The 20,503-nt window shown below is 37.6% G+C and overlaps 1 protein-coding gene and 2 pseudogenes across 1 annotated transcript; 1 reads left to right on the top strand and 2 right to left on the bottom strand.

The window, feature by feature from the left end:
• Window positions 1–1,113: 1,113 nt before the first annotated feature.
• On the bottom strand, window positions 1,114–2,058 carry LOC150011920 (olfactory receptor 2AP1-like; annotated as a pseudogene).
• Window positions 2,059–8,357: 6,299 nt separating this feature from the next.
• On the bottom strand, window positions 8,358–8,966 carry LOC150011919 (large ribosomal subunit protein eL15 pseudogene; annotated as a pseudogene).
• A 4,134-nt stretch (window positions 8,967–13,100) lies between these two features.
• LOC150011918 (olfactory receptor 6C2-like) lies at window positions 13,101–16,455 on the top strand. The gene is made up of 3 exons (XM_090273326.1): window positions 13,101–13,410; window positions 14,493–14,501; window positions 15,836–16,455. The coding sequence occupies exons 1-3, from the start codon at window positions 13,101–13,103 to the stop codon at window positions 16,453–16,455; spliced, it is 939 nt and encodes a 312-aa protein (XP_090129452.1).
• The last annotated feature ends 4,048 nt before the right edge of the window (window positions 16,456–20,503 follow it).

Raw genomic sequence — 20,503 nt, 5'->3', positions numbered from 1 at the left:
GAGGAGGCATGTATTGCTAATTCATTGTTCTAAGTAAATTTTCAAGTGATCAACATTCTTCACTTAAAAAAAAATCCAATTCTGGGCTCCTTCATTTCTTTGCCTATCCACCCCTCTATTCATCCATTATTCATTCATCCATTTGACAACTAATTTTTAAGCACCTACCATTTCTTGGTGTTGTAGATGGAATTGTGATTAAGAAAATATTATCCCTGTGCTGCTGGAACTTCCAGACTACAAGTGGCTACAGATTTTAAATATATAATCATTACTGTAATATACTAGTAATGAAAAAGCATGGGGAACATAACTTGAAGGTTCTTTTTTTTTCATTTCTTTGCTCTTGAAATTCCATTTTACCATTTTTAATTTTTCAGCTCTCACCTGCCAGTATCCCACAATAGCCTGACTTCTTCCTATTCCACCCCAGTTTTCACATTTGCTAAAAATGGCTGAGGTCAACAACAACCTTTTGTTAATTCTCAGACTTTTATTCTTCACATTAATTGTTCTCTGTAGTATTTTACCTTGCCAACCATGTTTCTTGAGACATGATTTCACAGATCCATTGCCTTTCTTATCATCTCTTCTGCTCTTTAAAATGTGTGAGAATCCCTAGAGTTTAATATTTGAACTTCTTTTCTACTTGCTTCTATTAGTGATTTCCTTTATTTTCACATAAATTATTTTCTACACAGTGAGGACTGCTAAATACATAGATCTGATCCCTGATCCAGATGCCTAATTCAAAACTAAATTTATCATCTCCACAACTTCTCCTTTTTATTTTATTGAAATTAATGACATTTACTCAATCCTGTTGGACTGAAATTTTGTTTTCCTACGAACAATATGCTTTCATTATAAATTTCTCTGTCTCTGTTTTTGTTTGCTTGACTTATTACACTTGTTAAGACACAGTTTAAATAGCATTCCCTCTGAAAACATATACTGACTCTAATTCAGATTGAATTTATTTATGTGAATGCTTAGCAGGTTGTAATTTATTTATTTTCAAGTCTCTCTCATTGGCCTGGAGTTTAACTGTTTATTGGATACCTAGTACTTGCAGAGAGCTTGGTACATAGTAAGGACTCATCTAGTAAGGCTTTAATTCTGATATTCTTCAAAGGTTCACAAGCTTTTTACTATATCCTTGAAGGTTTGTTTTACCTGTTGGTTCCTTAGGGTATAAATGAAGGGGTTCAACAAAGGTGCAACTGAAGTGATAAGCAGAGCTACTCCCTTGTTGAATGTGTCTCCTCCTTTTGCTGAGGGCTTAACATAAATGAAGAAGCAGCTTTCATAAGAGAGGGAGCTGACAATCATGTGGGAAGAACAAGTGGAAAACGCTTTTTTCCTTTGCTGGGCAGAGGGGAGCTTCAGAATAGTCCTGATGATGAACACGTAGGAGAGAATCACTAGCACCAACGTGATTACTAGGGTCACAGATGCCACAAGAAAGACAACCTTCTCTATGAGGCTTGTGTCTGAACAGGAGAGTTCTCAAAGAGGCTCATAGTCACAGAAATAATGATTGAGCCTGTTGGATGCACAAAAGTCCTGCTAACTCATTAGAGTGATTGGTGGTATAATAACCATTAACCCTGCTAGCCAAGAGCAGAGAATCAGGTGGGTGCAGACTCTGCTGCTCATGATGATTGTGTAATGCAGGGGTTTACATATGGCTATACAGTGATCATAGGACATGGCAGCCAGAAGATAAAACTCTGTTGCCCCAAGGAATATGGCAAAGAAATACTGAGTGAAGCAGCCGGCAAAGCTGATACTCTTGTTTCCAGTTGTGATGCTGATCAGGACCCTGGGAATAGAGATGTTTGTGAAGGAGATTTCTAAGAAAGAGAAGTTTCAAAGAAAGAAATACATGGGAGTCTGAAGGTGGGAGTCCAACAAGGTGAGGATGAGGATAGTCAGGTTTCCAATGATGCTGAGTGAATAAGTGAAGAACAAAAAGGTGAAAACCACCACTTGGAGTTCAGGGACGTCTGTCAGACCCAGCAGGATGTACTCAGTCAACATGGTTTTATTTTTCATTGCTGAAAAATTTTGAGCCTCAAGGTAAAAAAAGAAAAAAGATAGTAATAAAAGGTGAGAAAAGAAGAGGTGCTCTGAAAGGGACAGCTGAAATCTGAAGAGAACAAAAGGAGATGGTCCATGAACTCTTCTCTGATGACAGGACCCAGACCAGTGACACATTTGAATGATGTTGGATCCTTCCCAGTCCCATTTGCCATATATATATATATATATATAAAAGTTCTTGTCATTATTTCCCCACATGGTGCCTTCCCTAGTGCCTACATAAAACAATTGTCTTCCTTATAGACGATGTTCAAAAAGTCTGTGAAATGAGTTAATAAAAGAATGTCTTCAGCAGCTGTCTCCTTCCAGAATAGTTACTAATTTTCTTTTCCCTGTATTCATTTTCCTTTCTTACCACTGATTCTATTCATTGCCCCACTTTCTTTGTCTGCCTAACTCCTCAGAATTGCTGTCTTTCTTTTTCTTCCCTGCCATTTTTGTTATTATTTTTCATATAATTATAGCAGTCATTCATTTTCAACTCAACTTCTGGTTCAACTCTCTTAATTCCCATGATGTGAAAAAGTACCAGCTCTTCAATTCTTCTCAGTGGCCCCTGCAAACTTGTCTGTCCTATCTGTTCATTAGAATTTACAGTAGTCCTCCTCTATCCATGGTTTCAGATTTTAGGTTTCTTGGAAGGTATCCCCCATGAATAAGGGAAGACTAGTTTATTAGGATTATGTAATTCTGTCCTTTGAAGCATTCTGCATATCTTCCTAGAGTTAAGTAAATATTAGATTAAAATAAAAACATGCACTTACACAAATGCATTTAGAATCTTTAAATTTAGAGCCTTGCTTACCCAAAATGATAGGGAGATGTTATTATGTTCCAAGAAAATTTATGGAGCTTACAAATATTTAAAGCAAGAGTTCTAACTAGAGACCCATTAATTCTTAGATTGGATTTACCATGTCTGTGAATCCACCAAATCATGTGAAAAACATTCTGTGTATGTGGGTATGAAAATATTATGGGAAAGTATATAAAACTATGATCCAGGGTTTTCTAAGAGCTTCTATATTTAAGCACTTCAAGAGAATTTTGTTTCTACTGCTTTGTGAGTTCATGTGGTTAAAAGTCACATTATAGGAGAGTGTTCTTATTGATTTATTTAAGACTTTTTCTATGTGTTGTTTTTATAAATATTTTAAGGCAGCAGCTTTCAAGCATGTTGGACCATAATTCATTCTATATTTTAGATAATTTTTTTGGCAAACATGTATACATATATCTAACTTAAATAAAAGTTTTACAGAAGAATTCTTGCTCACTAAATGATAGTTTCATATTTTAAATTTTATTTTATTAAAAATTTTTTTCAGATGCTCATTGCAACTCACTAAATTGATTTCATAACATATTAGTGGGTTGCAGCCCACAGCTGGAATCAGGGATCAAGAATAGTTACACAACAATGCTCTATCTAGATGCCCTTGCCCTCCTGGTCACCGACCTGGAATCTTCAGGGAGTGATTGAGTAGTGAGTCATATCTGCATCAGTTTCAGGCTTCACAACCACAGAGAAGTAAAATCAATGAGGCTATGAACAGGAAATATACTTCTTCACTTGAATGAAGAATAACTATATCTATAGTGGTATTTTAGTCCTAACTATGCTAGAGGCGAATAAAAATTGTAAGGCCATATAATATCTGCCATCAAATCCTCTTCCATAGCTTCTCTTGGTAAGAAGTCGTCTGTGGTCTTTTATCAATTTAGTAGAAATATGCCTATTATTTCTGTTTGTCCACTAATTCAGAATGGAGTAGAATCAGAGGGTTTAAAAAAAAAGTTCTGGTGTTTTCAAGTGGAACCAATAAATGAGAGAATAAAAGAAGAGCTTTGAGGAGCAGAGTAGTCCTGGATTTTTCTGTTCTAGGATAAATCAGGTTGATGACCTCAGAAGGCAGAATATTCTCCTCAGAAGGAGAATACTCTCACACCAGAGTATACTTTATCCAGTGTGACACAGGTTATATTTGCTCTATTGAGAGAATCGATTGAGTGAAGAAACACAAGTTGCCCTGAGAATCCTTATTTGGAATAGGCTAATGAATGTCCTTTGTTAATAACCTTGGCTAAAAATTTTAAACATATGGCTAAGGGCCTAGAGAGACTAACTTGGGGGTGAGATGATTGTAGTGGGGTAGCAAGAGAGTATCAGCAGCAGAGAAGAGGAAAACTATGGAGTTACAAAGGTAACATTCTCTAGGGAGTGGGCATAACTGGATTTGGCCATGGACAAGCAGTATGGGTGTGACTTTTTGCAGGTCATGAAGGTTCTGAAAAGCCACATTTTCTGAATATCTCTTGCCTGGTTGTAATTAGCCCAATTATAGATTACCTGCAAAGACAGTAAGCAGTCATTTTCATTTTTTTGAAGTGTAAGTGCAGAAATGAAATATAAAACAGGTAAAAGTGAAATGCTCAGATTAAAATAAGAGAGAAAGCCCATATTAGCCTGTGAGTCACTTCTGAGAAAACACTTGCAAAATTTCAGTTTCAGGTAGTGAAGCATTGTTTAGATATGTATTGTATATATTTTTTGGGAGGGCTAACCCTTTGCCATCTAAAGACACCTTCACAGCAGTTAATTTAACAGGTTAATCACCTACTTATCAATGCAGCAGAAGCACCAGGAAAACCAATGCTAGCCTAACAAACAAAATACCAGAATTAGGACAAAATACCCACTACACAAATGTCTTACAAATGGCTTCCTCCTACAAGATTTTATACAATCTTAGAACAATGGTGAGGCTCAGAAAGGAATTGTGGTCTAATCAAATGTAACACCATAATTAACTCCTTCTTGAGTGACACAAGAAACTTCGTCTCTCTGAATCTCATTTTCCTGTTCTATAACATGAGGATCACAGTGCCCATTAAATAGATTTATAATTGAAAAGGGTACACCTGGTACACAGTAATTCCACATAAATATTTTCCATTTTCTCTTCTCAATAGAGGGAATTAACTATAAAATTATAATAAGCAATAGTTCAGTGGTTTCTTTCAAATGTCGTCATAAGGAAGAAAGGCAAAGTCACTAATGGGAACCATTTGGCTCTGACATATTGCAAATGCTCTGTTTAGAGAAATCTCTTCCTTAGAGAATCATTCTTTAGAGAGAAGAAGGGGCCATAAGTTGAGTGAGGGATCATATCTCATTAATGAGTCAGTCTAGGCTGCAAATTGTGCAGGCTTGGAATTTAGGAACAAGAATCAATATAAAATAAAACAAGGAGGTCAAGAGGTGGAAACCTTCTCAGGAAGTGATTCATGAAGGAAATTATTTTATAATAAGTTATTTGAAAAGGTCATGCTGCTTTCTGAAGTTTAGGAGGTACCTAGGTTGCCTGATAAGGAAGTGGTTGGGGTAAATGTGACTGATGAAAGATAGAAGAAACATTCTAATGTCAGAAGTTTCTAATACAACCTCACTTACACGTGGAAACTTAAAAAAATAACAACTCAAAAAAGCCTTGGACCAACAGATACAGAAAACAGATTGATGGTTTCCAGAGACAGGAAGTGGGGGTGGGCAAAATGGGTGAAGGAAGTCAAAAGGTATAAACTTCTAGTTATAAAATAAGTAAGTCATGAAGATGTAATTGCAGCATGGTAACTATAGCTAATAATACTGTATTGCATATTTGAAAGTTGTTAATAGAGTAGATCTTAAAAATCTTTCTAAACAAGTTTTGTAACTGTTTATAATGTTGAATGTTAAATAGATTTACTGGTGTGATAATTTCATAATATATACAAATATCAAATCATTATATTGTACACCTGAAACTAATATAATGTTATATGTCAATTATATATAAATTAAAAATAAGGATCTGTAAAATATTTGGCCAATTCTGACTTGACCTCAGAATATTTTAGTTCATAATGTTACTAAACATTTAAAGCATTTGAAGTAATCATGATTAGTGCTCTATAGCTAATTTGAAAATCTTGATAGATAATAAGCTACCTTATTCATTTATCCAACAAATATTTAATGTGAAGGTAATTTTCAGGGCATTGAGTATACAGCTGTCAACAAAACCACTGAAGTCCCTGTGTAGAGGTAGCAAATGGACAATAAATAACCCAAAGGAAATATAAGATAAGTGAGATGATGATAGATGTGATAATAAATAAAGCAAGGAGCAATGGGTTAAATTGTGTGCCTCCATACAAGTCTTAATCCTCAGTGCCTCAGAATGCGCCTTATTTGGAGAAAGCCTATGTAGAAAAGCAATAAATTTAAAATCAGGTCACTAAAATGGGCTCTAACAGAATATGACCATTGTTCCTCATAAAGAAAAGGAAAACTGGTGATAATCATGCACACAGGAAGAACACCATGTGAAGATGAAGGCAGAAATGGGGGGAAGGGGATGGTTCTGCAACCCAAAGAATGTAAAAAAGTATGAGCAAATCACCAGCAACTAAGAAAGAGGCCAGGGACAGATTTTCTCTCACAGGCCCCAGAAGGAAGCAAGCCTGATGACACTGTGCTCTCAGGCCTCCAGACTCCAGAACTGTGAGACAATACATTCTTGTTTAAGCCACAGTTTGTGGTGTTCTTTTACAGTAGCCCCGGCAAACGAACACACTAGGAGTGTAGGGGAGAGCTGGAATGGTGGGTAATGAAAGCGGCATCTATGGGAAGTGAGGGTGTGTTACATATAGCCTTTATTATGTTGAGGTAAGTTCCTTCTATACCCACTTTGTCGAGAATTAAAAAAAATATATCGTAAATGGATGTTGAATTTTGTCAAATATTTTTTCTGTGTATTGAGATGATCATCTCATTTTTATCCTTGTTGTTGATATGATGTTTCACATTAACTGAGTTGTGGATATTAAACCATCCTTGCTTCCCTGGGATAAATCTCACTTGATCTTGATGTATAATCTTTTCAATGTATTGTTGAATTTTGTTTGCTAGTATTTTGTTGAGAATTTTTGCACCTATGTTCATCAGCAATATTGGCCTGTAACTTTCTTTCTTTGTAGTGTCTTTTTCTGATTTTATCAACTAATGTTATAGCACTCCTTTCATATCCAGTTTCATTGACTTTTACCTACAGATTACATGGAAAAGAATAAGTCACTGCTGAGAAACCACAGAGCAGTAATGATGTTCATCCTGGTGGGACTTACACAATATCTACAGCTTGAGACTTTGTTTTCAATTTTCCATTTTCACCTACAGGTTGAGTATATTTGAAAATCTGACAATCAACTTCCTCACTTTGATGGATTTTTCTTTAAACAGTTATGCATTTTTTCTTCAAATATTTTTGTTAGAAATATTATTTACAACTGATTGCATTTTTAAATGTCTTTACATTATATCATCTAAAAATAAAATGAATAATCTCAGATCTATTTCAGTGAAATATTTTTTGTTGTTCTTCTTGGAGGGACATACGTTATCTCCTGGCCACCATGCTTTATGATCTTTATGTGACCATCTACAAATTCCCACACTACAGCAGCATTATATAAACAACTGGATCTGTAGGATGCTTATCTTTTACCTTTGAATACCAGCATTAGTGGCTGACCTCCAACTCATAATGGTTCTCTGTTTGGGATTTGTGATTCCACAATCACTGACCATTTTGTCTGTGATGTCTCTTCAATCCTAAAAGCTCATTCTCTGACACATGGTTAGTAGGGCCAATAGTTGCTGTTTGTGCTGTGTTAACCTTAATCATAATTTTATTGTTCTCTGTATATACCTAAGAAAAATTCAAATATTTCCTCGATTCAGTAAAGGAAAAAGGCCTTTTTATACTCATTCTTTTCACATGATTGTGGTCATCCCTAGAAGTTGCATAATTTTCTATATTAAACTTTCAGCATGTTGTTATTATTGCACCCTTTTCTCTCTAAGGATATTATCTCCATAGGTACTTGGTTTAGGATTTTTTTTTTCAGAGTAAATTATATTTTAAATTCATTAGAGACTTTTGAATCAGGGTCACCAAGGACTTTTTAATTCAGTTGTTTTCTGCATGCCTGTTGCAGATAAATAAACAGGGTTGTAAGTATAAAAACCTGTTTGTCCAGAAAAAACCAGAACACCCTATTTTGCAGAGCTAAAAAGACTTTTATTATCTTCCTTCCAGCTACCCAGAATGCACAGAAATATTTTCTAGTTTAAGTTATGATGATATTCCTTTTTTTGACTGTCATAAATTATTTATTAGTTAAGAATTTTACAAACAATACTTATATTAGTGGTGGAGCTGGAGAGGATTGTGTCTTCTCCAAGCTGCACGGTGAGAACCATTGACAACGTGGGAGAACTTGTGGCCCTTCCCAAGGCCACGGCTGTTTGAGCTGGTGGATGTCAGCCCTTGCATCTCCCTCTGCTTGTGGACTGGTTTGGTGATCTACTGGATGTCAGAATTCCTTCTGATAGCCTTATGGAATGGACAGTGAGGATAACCTCAAAGAATTTGTACATAAAATCTTCACCAACCCAGTAGGAATTCAGGACTCTCAGAGCCCCACAGTAGCACCCAGCTTGCTCCTCAGCAACATACTGAAGTCTGAGGGTAAACTTTGGCTTGTTAACAGCATCATGGACAGTCTTGCCATAGGTAGCACCCTTAGGAACAGGGCATTTGCAGCCACCACAGGTACACATGAATCTGATATATGACATACCCTTGCTTGGTCTTGTATCCCAGCCTGCATTCTTTATAGGGCCTGGTGGGGCTGGGCACCCTGTGGAGCGCAGAGAGCTGGTAGTACTGTCAGCAGCGCACCCTGAGAAGGAAGCGCATCACATTGGTCTATTTCTTCCTCCATAGCTCCTGGATGTACTTGTAAGTGGCCATCTTGGCTTACCTGATGGCTGTGGCCAGATGAAAACTGATAGTATTTCTTATAAATTCAGAAACCACATGTATATATGTAGTGAGTATAAGTTCCTAAGGGCAAGGGGTAAGCATAACACTTAGTTCATTTGAGGTATAACTTCCTGGTAACACAATGAAGGGTATCAAAGGTAAGTACTGGGGTGTTTTTAAGCCAGGCATGTTTCCGTAGGTAATTTAAAGAGAAAATATTTGTGATAAAAACAAATAAATAACTAGTCTCAATATTTGTTTATTTTTGATATTGTATTGAGAATCATTTCTGAGATTATTTATAGAGCAACACAAACTCTTACCAGATCAAAAATGTAGGCAGGACTGATTTTATGCATCATTAAATTGGTGCAGTCCCATATGTATTGGTTTGATTGACACACAGAAAAACTTTCCCAATCTCTCTTTCTCTGTCTCTCATTTATCTCTCAAGTATCTATCAATTATATCCTATTTACCTCAATTATCACTGGTAAACATTCCACATTTTTATATTCCCCTTCTTTCAGAACCAGTATCACCTACTTTCAAACTATTTGTCTCATAAACCCAGGTTAATGTTCCCTTTTGTATCATGATATTGGTAACCTGGCAGTGTACTGAAGTAAATCTGTATCTGGTGGGAGCTAATAATACAAAGACAAAAAAGAACTTTATTTTTTCAGTCATAAGGAACCTATGCTACACAGATATTTGTGGAGTATATTAGAAAGGAATTAAAGTCATTTAGAAAACAAACTAATTTGTCTTATGAAAGGATACTTTAAAAAAATCACTAATGGCCCTGATTGCTGTAGTTCAGTGGTTTGGTCATAGTTCTGCAAACTGAACCATCACAGTTTTGTGGGTTGCCAGTCAGGTCCCTGGTTGGGAGTGCACAAGAGGCAACTGATTGATGTGTCTTTTGCACATCGATGTTTCCCTTCCTCTCTTTCTCTCTCCCTTCCCTTATCTCTAAAAAATAAGTAAATAAAATCTTTAAAATTTTACTAATGTGAAAGAACATGAAAACATAGAACAGTACACTACAGTAGTGATATAGTGTGCACCACATTTATAATTATTATTAACCTACTTTTGTCCATCAGAGAAGGAAAACTCTGACTCCAAAAAACCTCCGCTGCCTTGCGGCATACCTCTTCAGGGGAAAGGCTAAGGGAGTAAACCCCGACAGAAAATCCGGAGCCGGAGTCCCTAAGGCGGTTTGACGTTGTAGTCAACACCGGCAACTCCTGCGGCGCACCTGAAGCCAAGCTGTATTGACTCTGTCTTTCCCTTGGACCCTTCAGCTGCAAAGAGGGGGGGGGTCTGCTGCATGGGCAACAGCAGACCCTCCATATCACCCTGCCCAGGCTCTGTAGCTTCAGCTTCACTGGAGAGGACACTCCAGCGTCATCGCAAGATGTCAATTCAACACGGGAGGAGACAGATACCGTGTCACTCCCGAGTCGGACTGCACAACCATTCTCGGCGGTGCAGATAGACTCTTAAGAAGCTACACCATCGTCTCTTGAGACGGATGGCTGCCGACGACATTTATAATGTTAAAATTTTTAGTAGTATCATGAAAAAGGTAAAAAGAAATAGGTAATATTAATTTTAATAATATCTTTTATTTTTTATATATCCAAAATATTAACATTTTAACATATATTCAGAATAAATTATAAAGGGTATATTTTATGCAATTGTTTTCCAAGTATTTTATTTTGATATACATTTCACAATTATAGCATATCTCAGTTTGAAGTAACCACATCATCGAGTTGTCAATAGTCATATATGACTAGCAGCTACTCGTTTGGACAGTTGAGGCCTGAAACAATGAATGAAGATAGCAAATAGTGGAATAGACTAATATACTAATTAGGTTATTTCAAGAGCAACTATTATATGTTGTTATTATATGTTGGGACCACATGAGAGGCAACTGATCAATGCTTCTCTTGCACATTAATGTTTCTCTCCTTCTCATTCTCTCTCCCTTCCCCAGCTCTAAAAAAATAAATAAATAAAATCTTTAAAATTTGACTAATGTGAAAGAACATGAAAACCTAGAACAGTACATTCCAGACCTTGAATTACCATGCATTATTATGTACCATGTTATATCACATTGAAAGATAAAGTGAGCAGATAAAAAGTGTTAATAAAGGTCAATTATCTGCTTGGCAGAGATGATATTTATTTTTAAATAAGTAGATTAACATGTTCCCTAAAATTAAAAGTACATAAAGTGTATACTGATGGAAGTGTCACTCCTTAATAGTATGTTTGTTCTTTTTTTAATATAGGGAAGTACCAGAGAATGTTTGTATGTTTATGAAATAGATCTAGAAAAGTAAAAGAAATGGATAGTGAAAGTGGGGTATGGGGGAGAGAAAGAGAGAGAATGAGCAAGAGCGAGCGAGCTGTTTCTTGTAGAGCAAAGTGCCTTTTTGAGATGATGAGATTGTCCTCAGAAAATAAAAAATGTAACACCAAATATGTATACAATGTTAGTTATGTGCTAAGTACTATTATAGGCATGTTACATGATTTATTTCATTTAAAAGTCACAGTAACCCTATGATACAATTCCTATTAACTCCGCTTTGCATATTAGAACACTTGGAGCACAGAAAGTTTAAATTTTTGCTCATGTTCACTCAAACTGTTCCAAGTTCCATGCACTTAACCTCTGTGCATTACTGAAACATGTATTACACTTCTGGTTTCATGAAGAAGGGAACACCAATTATGTCTTTATATCCTTCAGCTATTTATATTTTTAACCCATGTATTTTCAAATTATATAAGAATAATCATGCATCAAAGCCCTTTCTGCTGAGGGCAGAGATGGAAAATAAGAGAATAAGAAAGGAACTTAAAGAAAGTCAGGAGAAAGTGTTATCAAGTGACTATTAAATTTTTTTCATTGTTTATGCTATTACAGTTTTCCCACTTTCCTCCCCTCCCCTCAGCTTCCCCTTCCACTCTTGACACCATTGTTAAATGACTACTTTCTTGCCCAGTTCACTGGAAGAGGGATCTGGAGAGTCTAGGTATGGCATCTTCCTTATATTTACACTTTACCAAGCACCGCAACTTGAAGCAAAGGAATTTCAGAATTTGGTTTTTCAGTATAAGTTTTGAAATAAAATGACTCTATGACCTATCAAAGTATAGCACAAGAGTGGTTAACTTTAAAATTATTTAAAAATTAAATTTATTGGGGCGATATTGGTTAATAAAATAGTATAGGTTTCAAGTATACATTCCATAATACATCATTTGTATATTGCATTGTGTGTTTACCACCAAAAGCCAACTCTCCTGTCACCATATATTTGACTCCCTTTACTCTTTACTACTCCGCTACTCCCTCTCCCTCTGGGGGGGAAAAAAAAAATTGTTGCCTGTGTCTATGAGGTTTTTTTTTTGTTGCTCACTTGTTGCTTTCAGTTTTATATCCCACATATGAGTGAAATCATACAGTTTTTGACTTTCCTTTCTCATTTATTTTGCTTAACATAACAGTCTCAAGGTCTATCCATGTTGTCGCAAAAGGCACTATTCTGTCCTTTCTTATAGCTGAATAGTATTCCATTGTATCTGTGTACTGCATTTTCTTCATTCAATCATCTATTGAAGGACACTTCAGTTGTTTCCATGTCTTGACCACCATGAATAATTCTGCAGTGAACATAGGGCTGCATATATCTTGGCGAATAAATGTTTTAAAAAAATTTCAGGTAGATACCCAGAGGAGTGATTAACTCTTGATCTAATAGGGAGAATCCCAACCAAAGAAGGAACTTGAAAAAAAAATTGAATTGAAAATAGTGCTGTGAACTTGGAGATCCTGGAATATTTAAAACAATTTTGGTAGCAATAATTTGTAAAAGAAACTTCCCATAAGCTTAGCTTCCCTGTGGTACATGTCAGTGGTGTTGAGGAAATTACCTCATTAAAATCTGATTATCAAGTTAGAGAAGGAAATGCGTGTGACTTGGGTTGTTTTGTACTGGTAGACACTGATTCTGTCATATTTTGATATTGCTCCTCAGATACAATTTCTGTGACTTTTATGTGAAGATTGGCAATTGTATGAAGTCAATGATGAGAAACCATTCAGCAATAACAGCTTTCATCATACTGGGTTTGACAAATGACCCCAAACTAGAGATAGTTGTTTTCATTTTTCTGTTTATCACATATATGTTAAATGTAATTGGGAATTTGATCATAATTTCTCTAATCTTGGTGGATTCTTATTTAAAAACAGCTATGTATTTTTTTCTTCAAAATTTTTCTTTCTTAGAAATCTCATTCACAACTGCCTGTGTCCCCACATACCTGTACATCATATCAAGTGGGGATAAAACCATCACCATCAAAGCCTGCTTCAGCCAAATATTTTTTTTTCCATGTAAAACAAATTTATTGAGAGTATTCATGCTCTTCCCTATCCAGTTTTTACCATGTGCATACTGGGTTTTCTGTATTTATTAGAAAAAGGAACATAGAGAGACCTAACAAATAACCTGGTCCTGAATGGGAAAGGAAAAATCTTTTCTGCAAGAGTCCAAGAGTCATCATCTTCTGACCTTGTCTGTTTTGAGAGCCAGAAGTCCTTGAAGGAAGTCCCAGATGGGCTTTCTGGAATGCAATTTCCTACTCTGCCAGCTCTGTCAGTCCTTAAATATCTGCGGTTAATTGAAGCTTCAGTAGCAGGCTCCGCTTGTAGAACAGTTCCTGTCTGCTGTCCCAGGACCTGGACAGAGACTCCACGGGAAATGCCATCCGTAAACTGGATATGGGAGATTCACACAGCAGCATAGTCGGACCCAGCTTTTGGCAGAGCCTCTTCATGAAAGGTGTTGAAAGAAAAGTGGAGATTTATGTTACTCAATACCTTGGCCTCAAAAAGTGTTTGCTTTGGGTTCCTGGGTGTGAAAGGAAACTTTTGCCCTTCTAAAAAGTAGCAGACTCTCTAAGTCTTTTGCGTTATAGTTGCTTTAAACCAGCAGAAAGAGAAAATGCAGGTGTACATTCATACAAAAAAATGAGTTATAAATCATTCTGTAAAATAATCACATTGAAATTCCTTTCTTTTTTTTTTTCCAGATTTAATGTGTTTTATTGATTAAAATATTACATTTGTGCCACTTTCCCTTCCCTCTGCTCCCCTCCACCCGGTGGCCCCCTCCCTCCAGTTGTCCCCCCCTTTTAGATTATGTCCATTAGTTGTGCTTACAGTTCCTCCCAACCTCTCTCCGTCTATTCCATTCCCTCCTACCCTGATCCCCAATTCCTATATTGTCTCCCTCCCTCTCCCCACTCCCCCTCCCTGTTGGCCTCCCCCCACTATGTTTCCCTTACCCACAGTTCCTTTTCCACTCTCGTTGCCTGTTTCGTTTGCCTTTGTTTCATCTCCCTAGCTTCAGTTTTTTAAACCAGTCCCTTTAACTTCTCATATAACAGTGGTTTGGATCTAATGAACTCTTTCAGTTTTATTTTGTCCTGGAAACACTTTCTCTGTCCTTCTATTCTGAATGACAATTTCGCTGGATAGAGTATTCGTGGTTGTAGGTTTTGGATTTTCATTACTTTGAATATTTCTTGCCAGTCCCTTCTTGCCTGTAGGGTTTCCCTTGAGAAGTCAGCTGATAGTCTAATTGGGACCCCTTTGTACATAATTCTTTTCTTCTCTCTTGCTGCTTTTAAGATTCTTTCTTTATCTTTAATTTTTGACATTTTGATTATAATGTGTCTTGGAGTGGTTCTCCCTGGGTCCAGTCTCTTGGGAACTCTCCTTGCTTCCTGGACCTGCAAGTCTATTCCCTTCCCCAAGTCTGGGAAGTTCTCCTTTATTATATTTTCACTCAATTTTTCAAGTTCTAGTTCATCTTCCTCATTCTCTGGCAAACCAATGATTCTTATGTTGGGCCTTTTATAGCTGTCCCAGAGGTTTCTGATCCTCTCATTGTTGCTTGCCATTTCCTCTCGCTGCATTGGTTGACTGCTTGTTCCTTCTCCATATTCCAGTTTGTTGAAATGGACTCTGGATTCCTCACCATCTGTCTCGTATGTGGTTTTGTTCCTTTCGTTATGAAAGTTTTTCGCTTCTTTCATATCTTTTTCCTGCTCTTTTGTGAATTCTGTAAGCCACCTGATAACAATGGCCCAGAACTGAGCCTCTGACAGGTTTCTTATCTGTTCATCTGTCAGGTTCTCTATCTGCTGTCTGGTGAGTTGTGTCACCGGGATCTCTATATTTGTCTGCCACATTTTGACAGATGCGTTTTGTTTTCCTGGGCCGGCTGTCGGGGGCAGGGGGCAGTGCCTGCGTACGCGTCACAAATCAGCGACCGCCGGCGCCTGCCTGTCCGCGACCTATTTCGCAGCCCTGTGGTGCTTTCTGTGGGGGCGGGGGTCCAAGATGGATTCACACAGTTATTCAGCTAGGAGACCGGGATCCGTCCTCCCGCCCCCCTGGGCCTCACTGTTCAAGGCGATGCTGCGGCTGCTCCCCAGCGCCGGAGTCGGGCACGCCAGGGGCTTGATCGGAGTCGCGCCAGGGGCTTGATTGCCTCCGGGCTTTTTCGCCGCCCCGCCCCGCCGCTCCGCAAACAGCTTTGCCTTCTTTAACTCTTACCTGCCCAAATGGCACCGCTGGTTTATAACTTCATATGTTGGGCTTCCGTGTAGCTTTATTTTCTGGAATTTCTAGTTATTCTTTGTTTTGAAGTAGTTGTATTCCACTGTAGTTGTAGAGGGAGACCTAGCGTGTCCGTCTAAGCCTCCATCTTGACCGGAAGTCAGCCAAATATTTTTCATTGTTCTTTTTGGAGCTACAGAATTTTTTCTCTTGGCTGTGATGTCCTATGACCGCTATGTGGCCATCTGCAAACCCCTGCATTATGTGACCATCATGAACAGTAGAGTCTGCAGGAATCTTATTCTGTGTTGTTGGATATTTGACTTATTGATTATCCTCCCACCCCTTGGAATGAGCCTCCACCTGGAATTTTGTGACTCTGTTATCGACCACTTTTTCTGTGATGCTTCTCCAATACTGAAGAATTCATGTTCAGATACCTGGTTCATAGAACAGCTGGTGATATTCTGTGCTGTGTTGACTTTCATAATGACCCTTATGTGTGTAGTTCTGTCCTACATATACATCATTAGGACGATTCTAAGATTGCCCTCTGTTCAGCAAAGGAATAAAGCCTTTTCTACCTGTTCTTCCCACATGATTGTGATTTCCATCACCTATGGCAGCTGCATTTTTATGTATATCAAACCTTCAGCTAAGGATGAAGTGGCCATTAATAAGGTAGTTTCTCTACTCACTACGTCTGTTGCTCCTTCATTGAACCCATTCATCTATACCCTGAGAAATAAACAAGTAAAACAGTCTTTCCATGACACTTTCAAAAGACTTACATTTCTTTTAAAGAAGTATTAAATTCTCACAGTGAAAATTTAAATTAAAACAAAAGTAAGTTATTAGCAAATTGATGGAAAATGAGCCATGGCAGCTGTGCAGTCTCATAAGGTTGAAGAGTGATAAAGAGAGTTGAGAACAAAATCTAGAAAAAACTGAGAGATTCAGCATCATGCAGGTAGATGTTTCTCTACTCTCTGAAACTTCTATATCTTTCTAATTTACAGTTTAATCAACTCTTTTTAGTCTTATATATGCATTAGTTATTGATCTTGTGTTTTGAATCTAATTTGTTCATGTTACTGCTTTCCTCTAGCCCTGGCTGGTTTGGCTCAGTGGATTGAGCGTCGGCCTGTGAGCTAAGTGTCGCGCTAAGTGTCGCTGGTTTGATCTTCCAGTCAGAGCACATCAGAGAAGGAAAACTCTGACTCCAAAAAACCTCCGCTGCCTTGCGGCATACCTCTTCAGGGGAAGGGCTAAAGGAGTAAACCCCGACAGAAAATCCGGAGCCGGAGTCCCTAAGGCGGTTTGACGTTGTAGTCAACACCGGCAACTCCTGCGGCGCACCTGAAGCCAAGCTGTATTGACTCCGTCTTTCCCTTGGACCCTTCAGCTGCGAAGAGAGGGGGGGTCTGCTGCATGGGCAACAGCAGACCCTCCATATCACCCTGCCCAGGCTCTGTAGCTTCAGCTTCACTGGAGAGGACACTCCAGCGTCATCACAAGATGTCGATTCAACACGGGAGGAGACAGATACCGTGTCACTCCCGAGTTGGACGGCACAGCCATTCTCGGCGGTGCAGATAGACTCTTAAGAAGCTACACCATCGTCTCTCGAGACGGACGGCTGCCGACGACGACTGCTTTCCTCTCCTTGCAACACAGTCTTTTTAAAGGGCTTTCTCTTTGCAAGAGTGTAAGAATATTGATTTTTAGGAAATATAAAACTGCCTTTATCTTTAACTCTGCCTTGTTTATTCTGCCTCGATAAGTATGTGGATTTGACCAAAATTATAATAGTATTCCTTGCCTCTTTGAGTCTGAACTTATTAAAACACATACAAAAACTGTTAACGTAAAACAACAAAATAGTCTTTAATAATAATTGATAGACTTCTTTTTCTGAGTGATTGTTCCAAAAGTCAAGTAAAATACAAAGATCATTGACTTAAAAACATCAGACTGTGGCAAAATAATGAGGAAAAGAGGAGCTGAGCTTCTGAAAGATGTAGAACCATGGAAAGATGAACTGATTGTAAGTATCTGCTTTTGCCTTTGAGGGCTTTTTCAGATTCATGACTGTGGTAGATTAAAGATAATAGCAAATTCTTTGTTACTTTCTCAGTCAGAAGATGTATTTTTTTCCTCTTCCCTTTAATCTTCACTCATTCTGGGACTTGATTTTGACCATTAGGATGCAGTAGAAGTAAAGTTGTGTGACTCCAGAGATTAGGTAATTGGAGCCCTGTAGCTTCCATCTTCTTTTTTTGAACATATGATCTTGAGGAATCCAAATGTCATGTGAGTAGTTCAAATACTCTGAGATTCCTATGCAGTGAGGAAGCTCAGGTTAGCTTGCAGAGAGGCTGGTAGAGAGAGATACTTGGTCAGCCTTAATCTTATGTAGCCATCTCAGCCATGCTGACATGTGACTAATGAAGGCATCTTGAATGTCAGCTCACCATTGATTACAACTAAATGACTCATTTGAGAACCACTAAGCTGCCATGTGCACTCCCAGAATTATGAGTGACAGAAAATTGTTTTATTCACTAAAATTTGGGGCGATATGTTACACAGCAGTAGATATTCAAAAATAATGTACAGGGAAAGTGCTTTACCTGAGCAGTTGGCTACCAGGGAACCAGCAGAACCTTTGGTGGTCTCGAAAGGCTAGAAAAACCATATTTCACATTTAAGAGGTCTGTACAAAAAAATCTTCAAACTGTAGAATCTTGAGTATTTTTTTTCTGTCTTTCTGTATGGTATATTTCAAAAAGTGTTAATTAAAAAATTTAAAAATCTTCAGAACTTATATATAAAAGTAATGGAGCAAAAATAATTTGAGCTTCGTCTCATATAATCTCTGTTATATGTGGAATCTAATGACCCAAATAGACTGAAAAAAAAAAAAAAAGAAACAGGGGCAGAGATACATGTAACAAACTGACAGCTATCAGAGGGGAGAGGGGATAGGAGGACTGAATGAAAGAAGGTGAAGGGATTAGCTAGAAAACATATATTCATAACCCATAGATGCAGACAACAGTTTGGTGATGGCCAGAAGGAAGGAGGGGCAGGGGCTGATGGAGGTGGGCAAAGAAAGGGAAAATGGGGACATTTGTAATAGTGTCAACAATAAAAATAAAGTTAAAAAAATAATTTGAGCCTTGATGATTGTTCATTGCATTTTTAAAGAAATAGAGAAATTCTAAATTAATTAAGAAAGCTAATTTTCAGTCAGATTGTTGTGTTTGATATTTTATATATTATTGCATTATTGATAATTCTCAAAACATTTAAGGTTCATACACACACACACACACACACACACCTCCAAACTGTTTCCCATCATGGCTGCGCCAATTTACATTTTCACCAACTGTGCACCAGAGTTCCCACACCCTCACCAACCTGTTATCACTTGTCTTTAAAAAAATTAAAATTTAATTTACAAATTAAAAAACAATGATTGATTTATTTTTAGAGAGAGGGAAAGGGACGGAGAAAAAGGGAGAGAAACATCAATGTGCAATCAGTTGCCTCTGGCTCACCCCTGACTGGGGACCTGGCCTACAACCCAGGCATGTGCCCTGACCCAGAATCAATCCAACAATCTTTGGGTTTGCAGGCTGGCCCTCAACTCACTAAGCCACACCAGTCAGGGCTTTAACATTTTTAAATATTTTATTGATTATACTATTACAATTGTCCTGATTTTCACCCTTTGCCCCACTCCACCTAGCACCCCTCACTCCCTCAGGCAATCCCCCCACCATTGTTCATGTCCATGGATCATGTGTATAAGTTCTTTGGCTACTCCATTTCCTATGCTGCACTTTATATCCCCATGGCTATTCTATAACTACCTATTTGTACTTCTTAATCCCCTCACCTCTTCACCCATTTCCCCACACACCTTCCCATCTGGCAACCATCAAAACGTTCTCCATATCCATGATTTTGTCTCTGTCCTTCTTGTTTGCTTAGTTTGTTTATTGGATTCAATTTTTGATAAATATGTATTTATTTCCATATTATTGTTCATAGTTTTGATCTTCTTTTTCTTAAATAAGTTCCTTTAACATTTCATATAATAATAATTTAGTGATGACGAACTCCTTTAGTTTTTCCTTGTCCGGGAAGCTCTTTATCTGTCCTTCACTCTAAATGATAGCCTTTATGGATAGAGTAATCTTTGTTGTACATCCTTGCTTTTCATCACTTTGAATATTTCTTGCCAATCACTTCTGGCCTGAAATGTTTTTATTGAGAAATCAGCTGACAGTCTTCCGGGAGCTCTCTTGTAAGTAACTGACTGCTTTTTTCTTGCTGGTTTAATGATTCTCTCTTTATTTTAATCTTTAGAATTTTAATTATGTTGTGTCTTGGTGTGAACCTCTTTGAGTTCATCTTGTTTGGAACTCCCTGTGCTTCCTGGACTTATATGTCTGTTTTCTTCACCAAGTTAGGGAAGTTTTCTGTCATATTTTCAAATAGGTTTTCAATGTCCTGTTCTATTTCTTCTCCTTCCTGCATCCCTATGATGCGAATGTTGGTACACTTGAAGTTGTTCTAGGGGCTTCTTACATTATTCTTATTTTTTGGATTCTTTTTTCTATTTGCTGTTCTGATGAAATCAGACATGTTCATGGTGGTATGGCCATAGTATTTTTGCTGTTCTGATTGAGTGTTGGTTTTTTCTTTGTTTCCTTATATTCCATTGCTGATTTGATTCTTTAAAAAAATTAATTAGTTAATTAATTTTTTTGGGGGGGGACGCCCGCTCTGTAACAATTCCCCTCTCTCAGACTTAAGACCTTTTATAATCTTATAAAGGACAGTGGGC

This window comes from Furipterus horrens, unplaced genomic scaffold, assembly GCF_987537825.1.
Source record: "Furipterus horrens unplaced genomic scaffold, mFurHor1.1.pri manual_scaffold_4, whole genome shotgun sequence".
Taxonomy (NCBI): domain Eukaryota; kingdom Metazoa; phylum Chordata; class Mammalia; order Chiroptera; family Furipteridae; genus Furipterus; species Furipterus horrens.
Note: the sequence above shows the minus strand (reverse complement) of the source record. Positions and strands in the feature narration are given on the sequence as shown.